Source organism: Gnatocerus cornutus, chromosome 3 (genome assembly GCF_029298725.1).
Source record: "Gnatocerus cornutus isolate USDA-ARS CGAHR chromosome 3, icGnaCorn1.1, whole genome shotgun sequence".
Taxonomy (NCBI): domain Eukaryota; kingdom Metazoa; phylum Arthropoda; class Insecta; order Coleoptera; family Tenebrionidae; genus Gnatocerus; species Gnatocerus cornutus.
In genome coordinates this window covers 1008205-1027312 of record NC_142235.1, presented here as the reverse complement: position 1 = coordinate 1027312, position 19108 = coordinate 1008205, and the positions used below count along the sequence as shown (strand labels likewise).

At 32.5% G+C, this 19108-nt stretch overlaps 2 protein-coding genes across 2 annotated transcripts in view; both read right to left on the bottom strand.

Moving 5' to 3' along the window:
* Positions 1–17772, bottom strand: part of mbo (Nuclear pore complex protein Nup88) — a 104818-nt gene extending 87046 nt beyond the window's left edge. Inside the window, exon 1 of the mRNA XM_088032973.1 lies at positions 17525–17772. Within this exon, the coding sequence (XP_087889099.1) occupies positions 17525–17722 (198 nt within the window). The 5' untranslated portion in view covers positions 17723–17772. The remainder of the gene's footprint in view (positions 1–17524) is intronic.
* On the bottom strand, positions 5683–14219 carry LOC148176727 (uncharacterized). Its single transcript, XM_088032706.1, has 4 exons — positions 14076–14219; positions 7119–7277; positions 6881–7036; positions 5683–6834 (listed from the first exon to the last, which is right to left on the bottom strand). Exons 1-4 carry the CDS (start codon positions 14217–14219, stop codon positions 6670–6672), a joined length of 624 nt encoding a protein of 207 aa, XP_087888832.1. The 3' UTR covers positions 5683–6669.
* Positions 17773–19108: the final 1336 nt, after the last annotated feature.

Sequence of the window (19108 nt, the reverse complement as noted above, 5' to 3'; positions counted from 1 at the left end):
AAAACTGTCAGAATTACAAATTTTTAATAGACATTTTGGAATTTTGAGTTCGTTACTTAAAAAAAAAAATCAAAAATTCGCAATTATTGTTCTAAAATTATGAAATTTAGGACACTGTTTGAGTGCCTTTAAAAAAACAAGCTCGCCAAAATTATTAATATGTCTTAAAACTATCAGAGTTTCAGATTTAAATGGAAATTTTGAATACGTCCTACAAACGCAAAATTCTAAAATTTTTACTTACGCGTTCTAAAATTCTGGTATTTAGTTTAGACTCGATAAGGACCCAAAAAGAAAAAAAAATCACCAATTTTCAATTTTTTTCCGTGAAAACTGTGCATCTTAGAAAATTGGATAGAAAACTTTAAATTTTAAAAAATTCTAAAATTCTCATGTTGTGTTTTAAAATTGTAAAATTTACGACGCTCTTTAAGTGTCTTTGTAGAAACAAGTACAACAAATTTCATTGTCTTAACTTTAAAACTGTAAAATTTCAGTATTTTGTCCGTGAAAACTGTGCATTTTAGAAAATCCATTTTGAGTTCGCCATGAAATATAAATTCTAAAAATTTCATTTTTTGTTCTAAAATTTTGAAAATGATGCTTTTCTAGTGCCTTTAAAAGAACAAGTACACCAAACTTCATTACCTTAACTTTAAAACTATCAGAGTTTAATAGAAATTTTGGATTTTTGGATACGTCCTAGAAATCTCTTCGTGTTGTAAAATTTTGGACTTAAGTAAACTCTATAAAAACCCCTAAAAAAAAAAAACACAAATTTTCAGTAATATTCTGTGAAAACTGTGCATCTTAAAAAATGAAATAGAAAAATTTTGCATTTTGAGTTCGTCTTTGAAATAAAAATTCTAAAATACTAATGTAATTTAGAACACTTTTTAAGTGACTATAAAAGAACAAGTTCGCAAAAGTTCATTGCCAGTTTTCATTGAGTTTTCTGTAAAAACTGTGCATTTTGGAAAAATTGCATTTGGGTTCAGTCTGAAAATAAAAATTCTCACTTTTTGTTCTAAAATTATGTACCTAACTTAGCACACTCAAAAAGGCTCTATAGAAGGAGAAAATCACCAATTTTCAGTGATTTTTCATGAAAACTGAATCTCATCTAAAGCAACAACGTCAAAATCAAAGAAAGGCCTCGTCCAGCTCCTAGGACCACCCCGAACCCGTTTTCTCCTCGGAGCGTGGGGGTGTAATTTCCTCGCCAGCAAACCTGCAGATTATAATAATTGGAAATCTCATCCCCTGTTGCATTTCCACGTCGCGCCGCCACAACTCGACACCGCCTCTAATGACTCGGAGCCGTCGTTGACATGTGTTGGCAGCTCGCAAACTATAAATACCCGATATAATAAGCGCGACAATTCACCCTTAAGTTGTCATCTCATCCCTTGACGAAATTAGCGAAACTAATGCGCGTAATCACCTGTTATATGCACGAATCCCAAATAAAAATGACGTAAATTACCCGGACACATTCCGGCCATGACAAAGTGCTCGGGTCCTCACAAAACGCGATATCGCACACAAGCGACACTTCTCTAATGACGGAATTTGTCATCTTTTGTACTCGAAGCGTATTGGCGACGTTATGTATGTGAGAGGCACGTGGAAATTGTCCGCGGACACGACAAGGATTCCCCGGCCATTGTCCGAACGAAGGAGGGAGCAAGACAAAACGGCGAAGAAAAATTAGTAAATACAAATACAAAGTACTGCTAAAATATAATTCCGCCCCGATACATCTACTGGGACACATTACCATTAGCTATGTAAAACAGCGAAGAGTTGGAGGAGAGCCATCGGTGGCGCTCGCCTCTCCTTTTCTATCCCCCAGTCCTTCAGAAGGGCGGCGAGAGAGGGACGATGCGACTCGGGGATGCTTTCGTGAGGAAAACAACTGCCGAACTGCCGTACTTACCCCCGGGGATCTCGAAATAATTACGGAGCTCAACTTAAAACTCGAGAAAAATTGTGCACCATTTTTATAATCATTCACCTTTCGAGAATAGAATTTACTTTGAAATTCTCTTAGCCGGTAGATTGTGGTACAGTCGACGACAAAATAATGAGACGGGAATTGATTTGAGGGGGATTTCGGGGTGGAGGGATTAGAAAAGTGTGATAGCGTTTGACTTTGACGTAGTGTTTGCTTTTTTTCATTCAGAAATTGCGTTATAATCACAAAATGTGAGTCCTTAAAGTTTGATTTTCTTGATTTTTTTTGACCGATTTGCGACTTTCGCTATTTTTATTTTCACTATTTTAGGTTCTATTGGAATGTTTAGATTTCTCTGTAGTAATTTTTAAAATATTGGATATTTTATGTCCTGTATTTTGTTATCTAAAGCCCAAAATTGAAACAATTTTAAAGAAAAAAACACTGAAAATGGGTCATTCTGTTCCTTTCGACGTCTTTACAAAGTGTTAATTAAAAATTTCAGAACGCAAAGTCAAAATTTTAGAATTTTGAATTTCGACGACGTATCCAAAATTCCAACATTTTATTAAAATCTGTAACTTTGACAGTTTTAAAGTTAAGGTAATAAAATTTAGCGAATTTGTTCTTTTAAAGTCCATCTAAAAGTGTCCTTAATTACATATTTTTAGAACAAATTGGAAGAATTTTAGAATTTTTAGTTACAGTCAAACTCAAAATGCAATTTTTTTTATTTAATTTTCTAAGCTGCACAATTTTCAAAAAAAAAACAATGAAAATTAGTGATTTGTTTTCCATTAAATGCGTTGTAGAGTGTTCTAAATATCAAAATTTTAAAATACAAAGTAAAAAATTTTGAATTTTCTATTTATAAAATACAATTTTAAAATTTCTATAGAAAACTGTATAACTCTAATTGTTTTAAAGTTAGAGCAATGAAATTTGGCGCACTTGTTTCTTTAGAGACTCAAAAAATGACCTAAATTATAACAATTTTGAAAAAAAAGTGTTAATTTCAAAAACTCAAAATGCAAATTTTCTTACTGATTTTTTTGAGATGCAGGTTTTACGAAAAACACTGAAAAATGGTGATTTTTATCTTGTTGGAGTGTAGTAATTACCAGAATTTTAGAACGCAAAGCCAAAATTTTACAATTTTTCGTTTGTAGGACAGATACACAATTCCAAAATTTCTATTAAAACCTGTAACTGCTACAGTTTTAAAGTTACGGCAATAAAATTTCCAAACTTATTCCTCTAACGGCACTCAAAAAGCGTTTTAAATTTCATAAGTTTAGAACAAAGAGTGAGAAGTTTGTTTTTTTTCATTCGAAAATTGCGCTTTAATCACAAGAGATTCTAAAATGTGAGTCCTAAAAGTTTGATTTTTTGGGATTTGCGATTTTCGCTATTTTTATTTTCACTATTGAAAGTTCTATTGGAATATTTAGATTTTAGTTCTCTGTAAAAATTCTGAAAATATTTTTGTATTCTATATTTTATCTAAAGACCAAAATTCAAACTTTTACATTACTTTCCCTAAGTTAGACAAGTTTAAAAAAAAACACTGAAAATTGATCATTCTGTTTAGAACGCGAAATCATAATTTTAAAATTTTAAATTTGTAGGTCGTATCCAAAATTCCAAAATTTTTATTAAAATCTGTAACTCTTGACACCTTTAAAGTTAAGACAATAAAATTTGGCGAATTTGTTCTTTTAAAGTCAATCTAAAAGTGTCCTAAATTACATATTTTTAGAACAAATATATAAGACTGAAAATTGGTAATTTTGTTCCTTTGAACGTCTTTACGAAGTGTACCAAATATTAGAATTTTAGAACCCAATGTGATAATTTGACAATTTTGCGTTTGTAGGACAGATCCAAAATTGCAAAATTTCTGTTAAAATCTGTAACTGCGACTGGTTTAAAGTTAAAGCAATGAAATTAACGACACTAAAAAAGCGTGCTAAATTTCATATTTTAGAATAAAAAGTGAGACGTTTAGACTTTTTTTGTTCCAAGACGAACTCAATATGCAAAATTTTCTATTTAGCTTTCTGAAATGCACAATTTTGACAAAATAACACTGAAAATGGGTACATTTTTTCTTTTAGACGTCTTTATAAAGTGTATTAAATTCCAGAATTTTAGAACGCAAAGTAAAAATTTTAAAATTTTGTGTTTGGAGAACGGCATCCAAAATTCTAAATTTTCTTTTAAAACCTGTAACTCTGACAGTTTTAAAACTTAAGCAATAATATTTACCCACGTACTCTTTCAAACACAGTCAAAAAGTGTCCTAAATTAGATAATTTTTGAGCAAAAAGTAAGAATTTTAGAATTCTTTATTTATTGAACGCATCCCAAATCCAAAAGTTTCCATCCAATTCTAAATCTAATCTGCCAGTTTTAGACTCGAAACTAGACTTGTACCTTTAAGATATTCAATGAGTAATTAAAATAATTATAGAATTTTAGACAAACTCAAAACTTCTAGAGCACAAAATACAATTTTTTTTATTTTTTTGGGAGTTTTTGGAAGTGTATGTAATAGTCAAATTCGAAAATTTCTGATAAATGTTATAAATGCGACAGTTCGAAAAATAAAGAACTCCATTTTTTTAACAAAAAGTGAGGACTGTGTTAAATTATAAGTAGAATTTTATAACAGAAAACAAGAAATTTAAAATTTAGCGAATTTCCAAAATGTTTTCAAAAAGTGGTTATTTGTCAGTGAAATAGGCAAACATATTTCGGAATAAACTGGTTAACTTGCAATAATCAGCAATTATTCCTAAAACGAACGATTTTTCTAATTTTTTGTGAAAACCAAAATTTTTATAAATTTAAAAAACTCGTCAATTCGCTTTTTATCAGACTGTAAGTTTAAACTGTGCCTCCAACTTCTATCTGCGATTTATCAAATTTCAGATCTTCCAAAAACGTAGAAAAAATCTTTTCAAAAAAACAAAATTCTAAAAAAAATATTTACGTTTCTTTTAACTTGCTTAAACAGGCAAAATTTACAAAAGTTACCACTAATACACACCAAATTAGAAAATTGTAACTGCTCAAGCAAAAGTAAACAAAATATATTCCGGGATCTGGGAAAAAGTACCGATTTTTCCAAAAAACATTCAATTTAGCCCCGTAAATTAAACAGTTTTCGAGCTAAAAAAGTCAAATTTTTAGGATTTGCTTGTTTCCATTTCTCCATCAGACACAAAATTACAAAATGCTAACTGAAATACAAAAAATTCCAGGATCAGAGACAAATCAGTGATCATTTCACAGAATTGTTAATTTGGTCCCAAATCGGACAATTTTCGGGTTAAAGTTGAAATTTTCAGCGATTAGCAGTTCCAGCCTCCCCCTTAAAGAGTTGAAATTTTGACCATTTACTAGTTCCACCCTTGTAAAAAAACACACGAAATTTCAAACTGTCACAGCACCGAAGGAGATTTCAAAAATTTTTTTTCCAAGATTTGTGAGAAAGGGGAACTTTTTTCACAAAATTTTCTATTTAGTCCGCAAATTTGTCAGTTTTCGGGCTAAGGAGTCAAAAACTTCAGGATTTACATAAAATTTTGATTATACAAGAGAAAACATTTTTCATTTTTTTTTTTTTTGATTATATATTATACTATACTTATTGACGTTTGACTTTTAGAGTCGCTGACTACACTACAGGACTATCACAGTTTATACAACAAAGCGGTGTTGCCAGATGTTAAAAAACGCCTCGAAACAGCGGAATTGAAGGGAAAAAGGGCTTCAGTGTGTCCACCTCCTGGTGTAAAAATCCAGAAATCCCCTAGCTGTCCATTATCTCACGTCCTTCGCATAATAAAAAACGATAAATTTTTGAGCCGTTTCCGAACGGCATAATAGAGCTTAAATCGAGTCACCGTAACGGAGTAAAACAATAGCACCCTTAATACAATTCTTTCATACAAAAAAATCAGAACGGCGTTACACCGTTTTAAGTAACAATTGAAAGAACTTAACAATGGCTGATTTGCATTTATCCCTTGGTTAAAACAATCGAATTGTCCCGGCCTACTCGTCGTTATGCTCCAATGCCGGACACGGAATTAATTAAAAACCGGCGAAAAATCGCGACTTGAATTTTCACAACAAAGACGTGTGTGTCTTGAAGTGGTCACGGTGGCGTGGCACGCACCACATAATCCACTTAATCCCAATCACCGGTATATCCGTTATTGGATTTACTAATCCACCCCGTATGTGCCACGCACGTCACGTCCTTCCGCCCTCTACCCCCAAGTCTCTCCGGTCATTTCTCGGCTACAAGCGTAATGACGTTGTCCTGGGGGAGCCTATGATGGAGATGGCCAGGGATCGCCGTCATCCACGTCTATTTTTCTGCGCCGACTTTCGTTCGCCCCATTTCCTCTATTGCGTTTTGCCCTTATCACTATTTTATTGGGTTATTTATATTTCAAATCGCGTTCTTCAATCAAGACGCGAAGCCGAGTGCTTTACGGCCGAGGCGGGGGTGTCGATTGAAGGGCGCCGGTGAACTATGGGGCACCTGTTGAGCGCGGACACTGGTCATTCACACCCCCTTTTCTGTTGAACGGGGTGCGACCTGACCCGCACTTTCACCCCTTGAGGGCCCGAGGACGTGCGAGGGCGGAATTATAGGGCACAGGGTCTTGCAAGGAGAACGAACGCCCGACACACTTTCAACGTCTCTTTATTTTGAATTTCGCCGCGATGTACCACCGGAACTTGAGGAGGGGCCGCCCGGAATTCCAGCGGACATTTATTTCGGCCATGTAGCTCCCGAGGGGCACATAGATCGGAAACTGGCTCTCGTCAGGCATGTAATTGTACAAATAGTAAAATCCCTAAAACGACAAATTGTATCGACGAGCGTCACGACGTCATCATTACTTTCTTAATGTCGCAGCCTTCTAGATTCCCGAATTTTGACAAGTGGGCGGCGGTCCCGTTGACGTTCCGTTTCCATTGGTCGCACACGTTGAACTTCAAAGAGTAGCCAGTCGGCTTGTACTGGTTGCTTAGCAACAGGTACACGCTCGTGGTAAACTTTCCGAAAAAATCCAAAATTAAAAAAAAAAGCAAGCCACGACTTTTTTTTTCCAAAGCCCACTACGATTTTTTTACGTACTTCCATCTGGCGGCCATCGAGGTCCCTCAACAAGTCGAAAGAAACGTTCAGATGATGGTTCGTTCTGTTGTACTTCCTGAATAAAAAGTGCGCGTTTTTGACCAGATTTTTGTCGTAATAAGCCAACTCCAAACGGTCATAGTTGATCAAATATTCGAACTAAAAATGGTAAAAAAAGTACGAAAAACTAAAGAGGATAGCTTACTGTAGCGGCAAGGACGAGAAATAAACTTATGCATGTCACTGTAGCGGGAAATTGCATATTTCTGACCAATTTGAGGCTTGTTTTGTGTCATTTATGTAGTTTTTTTGTTAAATGGTTGAGGATGTCTAACCGGACACATTACACAAATTATTATTACATTGTTTGATATTGATCAAAATATAAAATTAACTCGTAATGCATCGGTAACATTGCTTCATTAAGTGCAAAATTTTTGGAAAATTTTGAAAATTTTGGATCCTTAAAAAATTGAAATTTTCAAAATGTCGACCCGAAAAATATGTTTTTTAAGTTCTCCATGTGTACGTGCGTAATACAGAAATTAAAAATATTAAATCCAGACAATTTTGACTAAATTGAAAATTTTGAGAAAAAATTCCTGATTTCTCTAAGATCCTGAAATCAAAATTTTTAAATTTAAAATTTAAACTGTCCAATTTTCAAGCCTAAAGAAAAAGTTTTTTGAAAAAATTGCTACTTTCTCATAGATCCAGAATTGTTTTAAATTTCTTCCTGAACGGTTGCAATTTTGTAATCTAGTGTGCATAATAGAAAAATAGACATAAACTTCTAAGAATTTCGACTTTTTATTCAAAAACTGTTCAATTTCCAGAATTAAATAAAATGTTTTGATTTTATCCAATTTCAAAAATTCTCCTTCTAAAATTTTATAATTTTGAACACTTTCTCAGTAAAGAAAAAAGAAATAAACTAAAGAAATAAATCCACCAAATTTCTCGCCTCAGCGTTCAAATGTTGAAATTGTGCAATTTGATCACAAATTTTGGATTGTTCTAAAAATCAAAAATTCTGAAATTCTGTTGTAATTTAATTCCTCTAATAGTGGTACTCTCAAATTTACAGAATAATAAAAATCTGCGAATTTTAAGTTTGCCTGACAAAAAAAACTTTGACTTTTGACTTTTGGGTTCAAAAATTGTCTAATTCTGAGTACACACTAATTGAGTTCACCCAATTTGATTCGTTTGCGGTTAAAACTGTCGAAATTAAAAAAAATAGCAAAAACCTGCGAATTTTGAGTTCGTCTTACGAACGTCTTTTGGGTTACTAATTAGTTCACGAAAAATGTTTTTACAGGGCTAAATTTCTTCCTGGGTGGTTACAATTTTGTAATTTGATGTCTCATGGAGAAATCGAAACAAGTAAATCCTGAAAACTTGAACTGTCTTTTTTACAGGGCTAAATTAAATGCAAATCTCAATTTTTTTATTAATTTCTTCCTGTGAGGTTACAATTTTGTAATTTGTTCTATCTGATGAAAAAGTCGAGATAAGTAAATCTTGAAAACTTGAACTTTTTACCCAAAAAACTGTTCAATTTACAGGGCCGAATTAAAACTTTTTTGAAAAAATTGGTACTTTCTCCCAGATCCCTAAATTTTTATTTATTTCTTCCTGTGCGGTTACAATCTTATAATTTGGTGTCTGATAGAGAAACAAGTAAATCCTAAAAATTCGGACATTTTATCCCAAAAACTGTCCAATTTACAGGACTAAAATAAGCTTTTTGAAAAAATTAGTACTTCCCCTCAGATCCCGGAATTTTTGAATTTTTATTAATTTCTTTCTGTGTGGTTACAATTTTGTAATTCGGTCTGTCTTATAGAGAAATCAAAACAAATAATTCCCAAAAATTTAGACTTTATCCCAAAAACAGTCTAATCTAGAGAGCTAAGTAAAAATTATTTTTTTTTAATTGCTCAGATCCCACAATTTTAATTAAGTAATTAATTTTCCTGTGTAGCTACATTTTTTTTTATTTCCAAAACAAACTCAATTGCAGTTTCTTTGGTAAAGTACTTCAAGTTATAAAAACATAAAACCCAAAAAAACAAAAATTTTGGAATTTTTCATTTGTAAAACGAACTTAAAATTTGCAGATTTTTGACAAATTCTGTAAATCCGACAGTTTTAACCCCAAATAAATCAAATTTAGTAAACTTATTTACTTAGTACTAGAAATTGCAAAATTTTAGAATTCAAAAGACAAAACTTTTTGAGTTTTCCGTTTTCATGTCGAATTGAAAATTTGCAGATTTTTGATAAATTCAATAAATTTGACAATTTTTGCAGCAAACCAATCAAATTTCATAAACTTATTTACCAACTACTCCAAATTTAAAATTCAAAAAACAAAAATTTTTGGAAGTCAAACTAAAAATTCGCAGATTTTTGATAAATTTCACAGTTTTTACATTAGAGGAGTGAAATTTTGTGGACTTAAATGTTATTAAGCCTACAAAATAACACAATTTTAAAACATCAAGTAAAATTGGGGAATTTTTGATTTGTAGAATAAACTCAAAATCCAAAATTTGCTATCAAATCGTATAATTTCGACATCTTTAACGACAAAGCAATGAAATTTGGTGGATTTGTTTCTTAATGGATACTGAAAAAGCGTTTTAAACTAAACAATTTTAGAAGAATTTTTTTTGAAATTGGATAAAGTCAAAATACAAAATTCTCTAATTTTAGATTTCTTAATTTAATAATTCTGAGCTCCAAAATGTGATGCTTTTGAACAATTATCTCGAGCTAAGCGAAGAAAATCGTTTTTCCCAGCCCGTCGCCGCCGCCGCCGCCGCCTCCTCTGTCCACTATATTTGTCTTAATCTAGCCGTCGTTTATAAATATTCCTTCGGCGTGTGAATCCCCTCAAGCATATAGAGATATATCTGTCCCCTTGCCGCCTCCCTTGTATCATTCATTCCGGTGACGGCAAGAGCGTTCGCCGCCTCCGTGCGCTCCCACAATAAACAATGTATCGAAATTTGTCTTGATCAGGGCTGAAAGTAAGCCATTTTTATAATGCAATTTTCTTTTCGCCGTACGTGCGCCACGAGACCGGTAAAAAATTACCAATTTGTGTGTGGCAATAAAGTCGGTTCTCTTCGGTTTGGTGGCGTGTGAGCCGCCCCCAATGCCCCCCAGGTGCGAACAACTCCTCCATTAACACAACACGAATCGCCCGATCAATCCTCATCAAACTCCCGAGGCTCGTTGGCGGCGGATGGCCGCTGGTTCGGCCCATCGGGGGCGGCACGCGACGGCAAACCGCCGCCGAACGCGCGATTTTAACCAAGAAAAACTGGTAAAAACTGTACGAAAACACAATTTCACAACCGACGTGGAGAAATCGCCGATTTGGTTGTCGGATTTCGCGATTTATTTTCATTTCGGACGAGGAGAGGCTAATTTTATTGATGGAGCGAAATCTCGACAAGTTTTTTTCCACGTCCGACGTTTAACTTTTCGAATTTCGGCGCGATAATTGATAAAGTAAATCATTTAATGTCGACAATGGTTTTGCAGAGGCGAACAATTCCGTGAATTCCATCAAACCGAAACAATACACAATCACGATGTTGTTAACAAATGACAATTGCACAATGATTTCGCGAGATTTTAATTAAAACGGGGCTAGAAACGGCCCGACCTGTACAGGTGATTTCGGGGCGAAGTAAGAAAATTAATACCAGTCGTTCCACTTATAAACAACGATGGCGGTTATTGTTTTACGGTATTTAGGGGAAATTACTATTTAGAAAGGGGATGATTAAGATTCGGGCCGGGAAGGGGCGCGGGCCGACTTGGACCAAGGGAAAAAACGGGACCGACATTACAGCGGAGAAATAGTTCCTTTTCTTTGGTGTCTTCAAATTCAAATTATATGCTTTCAAATCTAATTTCGCAAATTTTAAGATTATAGATTAAAAAATCTTAAACTCAAAAAAGTTTGAAAAAAAAACACAAAATTTAGACCAAAACCTAGAATTTTGAATTTTTGAAATCTCTATCGTTTTGTATTAAATTTCCTGACTCTGGTATATTATAAAAACTAAACAATAAAATTTAGAACCTTATCAATTGTACTAAATTTCAAAATTTTAGATCAACAAATAATACTTTCGCATTTATTTTTAAAAAATATCCAAAAATTTCTAACTGTGGCATTCTTAGTCCTAAAACTGTAAAAAAATGAAGCTTTAGCACTTTCAACTTGTTCACCAAGTGTGCTAAATTAGAAAATTTTCAAGCAACAAAAACAATTTTTGAAAAATTTTAATTTTAGGACCAACCAGAAATTTCTATTATTGACTGAAAATTCTAAAGATCTAGAAAGTCCAATAAATTTGCAAAAAAAGAAGCAAGGAAAACTTAAATGCACCAAACTTCAACACTTTAACTGTCGAATATACAACAATTATGAAAAATATTCGAATTTTGAGCTCGTACTTTAGGTTCTAAAATTCTGTAATTTGGAATACTTTGTAATCAGTTCACAAAATTTAGGTAATTTGCTATTGAATTCTAAAATTCTATAGTTTGGATTACTTAGTAAATAAGCTCAATAAATTTGATTAGTTTGCAGTAAAAACTGTCGAATTTACAAAAATTTTACAAAAATTTACGAATTTTAAGTTCGTCTTACAAGTCAAAAATTCCAAAATTGATTTTTGGGTTCAAAAATTCTATAGTTGAAAGCCTTGGTAAATAAGGACACGAAATTTGATTGGTTTGGTGTTAAAATCGTGAAATTTACCAAATTTATCAAAAATTTGCAAATATTGAGTTCGTCTTGAAAACGAAAAACTCAAAAATTTTCGTCTATTGAGTTCTAAAATTCTATAATTTGGATTACTTAGTTTATTACTTAAATTTACCAAATTTAATTAGTTTGCAGTACTAACTGTCGAATTTACAAATAAATTTCACATATTTGCGAATTTTGAGTTCGTCTTACAAGTCAAAAATTCTAAAATTGATTTTTGGGTTCAAAAATTCTATAGTTTGAAGCCTTGGTAAATAAGGTCACGAAATTTGATTGGTTTGGGGTTAAAGTCTTCAAATTTACCGATATTATCAAAAATTTGAAAATTTTGAGTTTGTCTTGCAAACGAAAAACTCAAAAATTTTCGTCTATTGAGTTCTAAAATTCCATAATTTGAATTATTCAGAAAAATAAGCTCACCAAATTTGATTAGTTTGCAGTACAAACTGTCGAATTTACAAATAAATTTCACATATTTGCGACTTTTGAGTTCATCTTACAAGTCAAAAATTCCAAAATTAATTTTTGGGTTAAAAAATTCTATAGTCTGAAGCCTTGGTAAATAAGGTCACGAAATTTGATTGGTTTGGGATTAAAATCTTCAAATTTGCCGAATTTATCAAAATTTGCAAATTTTGTTCGTCTTGCAAACGAAAAACTCAAAAATTTTCGTCTATTGAGTTCTAAAATTCCATAATTTGAATTATTCAGTAAATAAGCTCACCAAATTTGATTAGTTTGCACTACAAACTGTCGAATTTACAAAAAAATTTCAAATATTTGCGAATTTTGAGTTCGTCTTACACGTCAAAAATTCCAAAAATTGCTTTTTGAGTTCAAAAATTCTATAGTTTGGAGCCTTGACAAATTTATTAACAATTTGCAAATTTCTAAATCGTCTTACAAACAAAAAACTAAAAAAAAAGCTTCTTGGGTTCAAAAATTCTGTAATTTAGAGTACTTAGTAAATACGTTCGTCAGATTTAGATTTAGACTTAGATGAAGAGTTTACAAAAAAATATTCAAAAATCTGCGAATTTTGAGTTCGCCCTACAAGTTAAAAATTCCAAAATTTTGGCCTTTTAAGTTCAAAAATTCTGTAATGCAGAGTACTAAGAAGATATGTTCACCAAATTTGATTGGTTTGTGGTTAAAACTGGCAAATTTACAGAATTTAATTGACAATGTTTGGATTTTGAGTTCGGCGTAAAAACGAAAAATTATAAAGTTTCTTTTTCAACTCAAATTAAGTAATACCAAAAAAATAATTTCAATGAATCTTATTGGTCTGTGGTTAAAAGAGCAACTCAAAATAAAAAAATTTCATTTTTTGCTTCCAATAAAAAAAAATTGAAATTTCATTGAATTGAATTTCATTGTTTCACATTATAGTAAATTTTGAATTTTATATGCATTCTTCTAAAATCTTTACTGTTTGTTATAAAATTGTACAATTTAGAACACTTATTGATTGCCTTTATTTGAAAGAAATCTATAAAATTTAATATTTTTTGATCAACCAAAAATTTCGAAATTTTGATAAATTATAAAATTTGAGGCACTTTAAACTTAAATTAATTAATACAAACTAGAAAATTAATCAAAAAACAAAAAGTTTTACAAAAATTCTAAGTTTGGTTACTCAAATTTTTGCCAATTTCCAATTTTTTTAATCAAATTGTCTTTTGTCCAGAGTCAATCACCAAAATTAGCAAAAATTCAGTTTATGGTTTCAAAACCGCAAAACAAATTGTAATTTATTCTTTGAAAAGACAAAATTTTTAAAATTTTTGAAAAGAAACTAATTTTGGTCTAGAAGTTATAATTTTGCGAACATTTATAAAAACATTACAAAACAAACAAATCACATTTTAAAAGCTTTAATTTTTATACGTTTAAAAAACCAAAATTTTGACTCTAACCTTAAAAGTTATTGAAATTATAACTTTAAATTTGCTTGTAACACCTGTCAAATTTCAAAGTCATAAAAAAAACACAATTTAAAAAAAAAATTGTCAACCAAATTTAAGTAGTTGTAGTAGATCGTGTTTTCAAAACCCAATTTTTGAAAAAACCAAAATTTCGAATATAGATCGCCAAAAAAGTAATTTTTGCATTAGAACGCCGCCAACTTCCGTTCGCTTATCACAGCAACCCACTCGACTGTCGGTTTTCGCCCACGCAACTTTTTGGTCCTTGGAGCCGGATTTGTTGGTGCAGGTATCGTCTTTATGGTGCATTAAGCTCCCGCCGTGTGTTAGTTTAAGTGCTCGTCCGTAAACGGGGCACTTTAGTCGATGCATCGTTTGTCGGATGAAGAAGCATCGTATCGGTGTAAAGTCTAAAAGACGCCCCATTAAAATTTCTCCAAGACAATAATATCAGCAAAGTTGTCGCATAAAATAAAGTCGTAGGATAAGTATCTCAAAACTCATATAACTAATAATGATTTCCTGGTGTCTTGGCGCGTTAACACGCCACCTCCAGCAATCTTAGCTCTCTCGCAATAAATACAATAACAATGGAGGAACCGCAATAAAATACTCCTGTGCCGTTTGCTTGTCTACAACTCGGAGGACGTAAATTACAATCATAATACGGTCCCGCCGGTATATTAGGACCATCTCTGCCGGTGCCGGCAACGTATAAAAGCTCAGATCTCCTCGAGCGGAACCTGTCGGGAAGTCGACTCCCAGAGTTTGCGAATCCCAGATACTACTTATTACCGAAATGTGACACGAACGGAGGAGTTTATCACAGCTTAAAAAAGACTCCACCACCTCCACCTCCACCACCTCCGCCCCCAACAACATTCACATTTAAATTCTTCGTTTCATATAGTAAATCAAAAGCACAAAACGACGCCCCGACAACCAAGAAAAAAAGAAATAACCCCAATTCCGAACAATATACCACTCAAATGTTGTATTTGTCACCTTTCAGATGCAAAACCGTCGAGGGGCTTGCGAAGACGGAGACTTTTCTGATATTTTTCGCATATACACTCGTCAAGGGTGCTATTCGACGTAATTTATTGCAAAATAATGTCAATTCGGAGACGCGGGAAGTGCCGGTGAACGGGGGCGGCGAGGGGCGCGGGGGCGGCTTTACATGTAAAGCGACATATTAATTTTAAAGGCTGACACATCAACGGGCGATAATTTATGCGACGATTCGGGAAAAAGTGAAACAAAAGGGAAAGAGTTCGGGTCCTTGCAGCCGGATCAATGAATCGGTGTGATGGATGACAAGACGTTAAACACAGTTGACTATTAAGATTATCGTATTGTTTTTATTCTTAATTTAAATTTTCAAAATTTTCAAAAAAATGTAAAGCTTGGTAATTAAACTTTCGAAATTTTCAAAAAATAACTTCGTATTTCACTTATTTATAAGAATATGGCTTCAAGTTTGCGAAAGTTGTTACGTTCAAATTCTTCAATTTGTTAAATTTCAAAATTACTTTACAAAATTTAGTTTTTCAAAAAAATTTTTTTTTCAAAATTTGAAAAAATTGTTTCGTATCACACTTATTCATGAGACTATCTATAAATAAAAATATGTGAAAGTTTTTACGTTTGACGTCTATTTAAATAGCAAATTTAAAAATTATTTCAATTTTTTTTCAAAATTCAAAAATTCTTAAAATAAAACTCCCCTATAATTTTCCAAAAATAGCTCCAAACTCACTCAATTATGACACTAATAACTTAAAATTTACTAAAGCTATTACGTTACGCGTCTTTACTTAGTTTATCAAATTTAAATATTATTTTAGAAATTTTTGTTTTTCAAAAAAATTTTTGTTTTCAAGTTTTTTTCCACATTTTAAAAAATAGTTTCATATCTCACTTATTTATAAAACTAGAGGTTAAATTATGTGAAAGTCACGCTTATTTAGAGGCCTAAAATATTTAAAATTGCAAAAATCAAACCGTTGGACGTTTTTTAAGTTTGCATCATTTCAAAAAATTTTCGAAATCTTTAAAATAATGTAGAAATTCGAATAATAGCTTCCTAACTCAATTACTTATGATTATGAGTATGAGACTATTAACTGAAAATTTACCTCACGCGTCCTTAATAAAATTGTTAAATTTCAAAATTATTTTTGAAATTTTTGTTTTTTAAAAAATCAGAATTTTCAGAATTTTGAACAAAAATTGCTTCGCTTCTCGCTTATTTACAGAACTATCAGTTTATAATTAGCGGAAGTCATTTTGTTTTGCGTATTTTAAAATGTGCTAAATTTTAAAATTTTTTCGAAATTTTCAAAATTATGTAGAAAGTCAAAAAATCGTTTCCCAATTCACACTGTTACCGTAAAATTTGCGAAAGTGATTAAGTAACGCGTCTTTATTGAGTTTGTCACAATTCAAAATTATTTTAGAAATTTTCGTTTTTAAAAAATCAAAAATATTCGAAACTTTGAAAAAACGGAGTTCGTGTCTCACTCATTTAAACGTCTCCACCTAAAATGCAAAAGTCATAAAGTTGGGTCTATTTTGACATTTGTAAAATTTAAAAATTAACTCAAAATTTTTTTTTTCAAAATTTTGAAATCCTGTAGATATTAAAAATAGCTTTCTAACTCACTTTTACTTATGAAACTGTAAGCTTAAAATTTGGAGAAATAAATAGGTTACTTGTCTTTATTAAGTCAAAGTTATTTTTAAATTTTTATTTTAAAAAAAAATAACATTACAAAATTTTGAAAAAAATACGAAGCAGTATTCTTGATTATTTACGGAACTATAAAATTTGCAAGTCATTGATATATTTGCAAGTCATTGATCATAGATGTTATTATATTAAGCTTTCCAATGTTTAAATTATTGAAGAAACTGTTTACCTACCATTTTTTTAAGACAGAATCAAAGTCTTCGAAATTGTAAAAAAAAATTAAAAAGTTTCAAAAATGTAAACTCAAATTTTACTGATTTCATCATCGTTAGATAGCTCGCAAGTTGTAAAATTAATAAAACCGTAAATATTTTGAAAAAACCAAAATTTTTGAAAATTTCGAAAACAAATTCAATTTTTTGACTACAAATTTAAAATGTTCGTAGGTAAAGACCTATAATTTCTTTATTTAGTCCATCAAGTTACTAAACAATTAAACAAAGCAGAATTTAAAACAATTTATATTTTAATAAAAAAAAAAACCACAAAATTGACCTAATTTGACATTATCAAATGAGCATTAATTTTTGATAGAGTCGAAAATGTCTCCAAAATTAATTCCGCCATTGTCACTGTCATTTACAACCGGAAAATTAAAAACTCTTCTCTAATTTCCCACAAGTTGTCTCCGCCCCTGGACAGCTCCGCCGCCACTGCCTATCACAACAACGCTCAATCATTGAAATTTCACCGAATTCACAACTTTTTCCGCATTTTCCCCACAAATCCTCCTTACGATTGACACCTGAGCTCCTTTTCGCGCCCTCATGCCCACCCAAACCCCAAAAAAACGCAAAAAAAGCGGCAGAAAAGTGAGGTTATGTCCACACAAACAACTCGCTGTATCTCACCCCCCGGGCTTCGCATCGTCCCCAAACTTCGCCCACCCCCTAAAACCACCCCCCTGAATCGTTCAAACACTCACCTGATGCGAGACATTGTCCCCATCGCGGCTCCTGGCGGCTTTCACATTTAAGGTTAGAACACAGTTGTTGTCGAAATCCCACGTGTACAACACTCCGTCCTTCACTGTGAGCAAATTCGAGGAGTTTTTGAGCCCTTTCGGCAAACTATTTCGCACATTTTTAAAGATTTTAAGCTCATTTAACCGTAAATAGTCCATGTTGACACTAACCTAACTTCGAGACAAGTGAAGTTCGGACAGCCGACTAGACCCAGCGGTGGCGCGAAATTCAAACTCGTCGAACCGGTTCGGGGCAATTTGGGGTGAAAGCGAGTTTTCTTTTTCCATTATTGAAGAGGTAATTTGGGATGTTATCGGAGGGAGATCCCCGTGTGTTACCTTATTGGTATTTTCGCATATTTATGAATCGGGAAGGTTGCATTCGCTTGGGTATACAAATTGAATACTTCCCCATGTATTATAAACGAACATTTGAGGCGATATCTATTCTTCGATAACTCGTATTTAAATATTAAGCATCTAAATTGGATGCGTCTTTTTGTAAGGAGATGGATTTTTTCAATATGAATATCGTGGGACGGAGTTTATCGACAAATTTTATTACCTCGGGGAGGATATGCGAAAGTTGCGACAAAAAGAAAAATGGATCGGGGGAGGAAATTTGCTGGCATATTCAAGTATAATTACAATTTAGTTGGCCGAGACTTTGCGAACGTGTGTCTGAACTTAACACGGAAACTTCAAAAAACTGAGCTAGAGATAGATCTAGTTGACCGTCTCTTCGTGGACGTGTGTCGCAACTTGACACAAAAACATTAAATACAAGCTGTTTAAAAATGTTTCTAGCATCAAGGGTGGCTATGAAATGTCAAAAAATTTGCCGCTCATTACAAATTCAGGTTTCGATTTTTCAACTGACATTTGCAGTTAACCTCAAACAAAGAGCAAAGTAAATTTTGAGAAATAAACTGTTCTAGTTGTGGTTTAAAACCTGAAAATTAAAAACTTGGACACAAAACTGTAACTGAAACGTCGTTGACGTAAGTAACATTATAAATAATTTTCAAGATAGTTATATTCACTATGAAAACAAAGCGGCAAGCTAGTGCATGAGAGAAATTTCTGAGCCACCTTTCATGCTAGAAACATTTATAAACACCTTGTAGATGACAGATGAAAATTAGCTAGAGATTGATAGTCTAGTTGGCTGTCGCTTGGTGGTTGTGTGTCAAAACTTGACAGAAAAACTTCAATTGACAGATGTCGGTGAATGACAGGTGACTAGATATTCAGTGCAGTTCTCACATTTTTACAACGGTTCAATAGAAAACAACTTTTTTGCAGAAAGAAGGGTAAAATAAAACTGGCCCGGACCTAATAATAGGGCCCAAGGGTAATGGGGTGTAGGTACACCTGGCGAACACGTTTTTGAAGACAAGAACGCGTCATTGAAGTGGTGTAAATGATTGGAATTAAAAAAAAGTTTGTCTTTGAATTGTCAAGTTTTCAATTTCTAACTTTTTTAATTTTTATTATTCTGGAATTTTGTAGGTCTAAAATTTTCTAGAATATTTTTTAAAATTC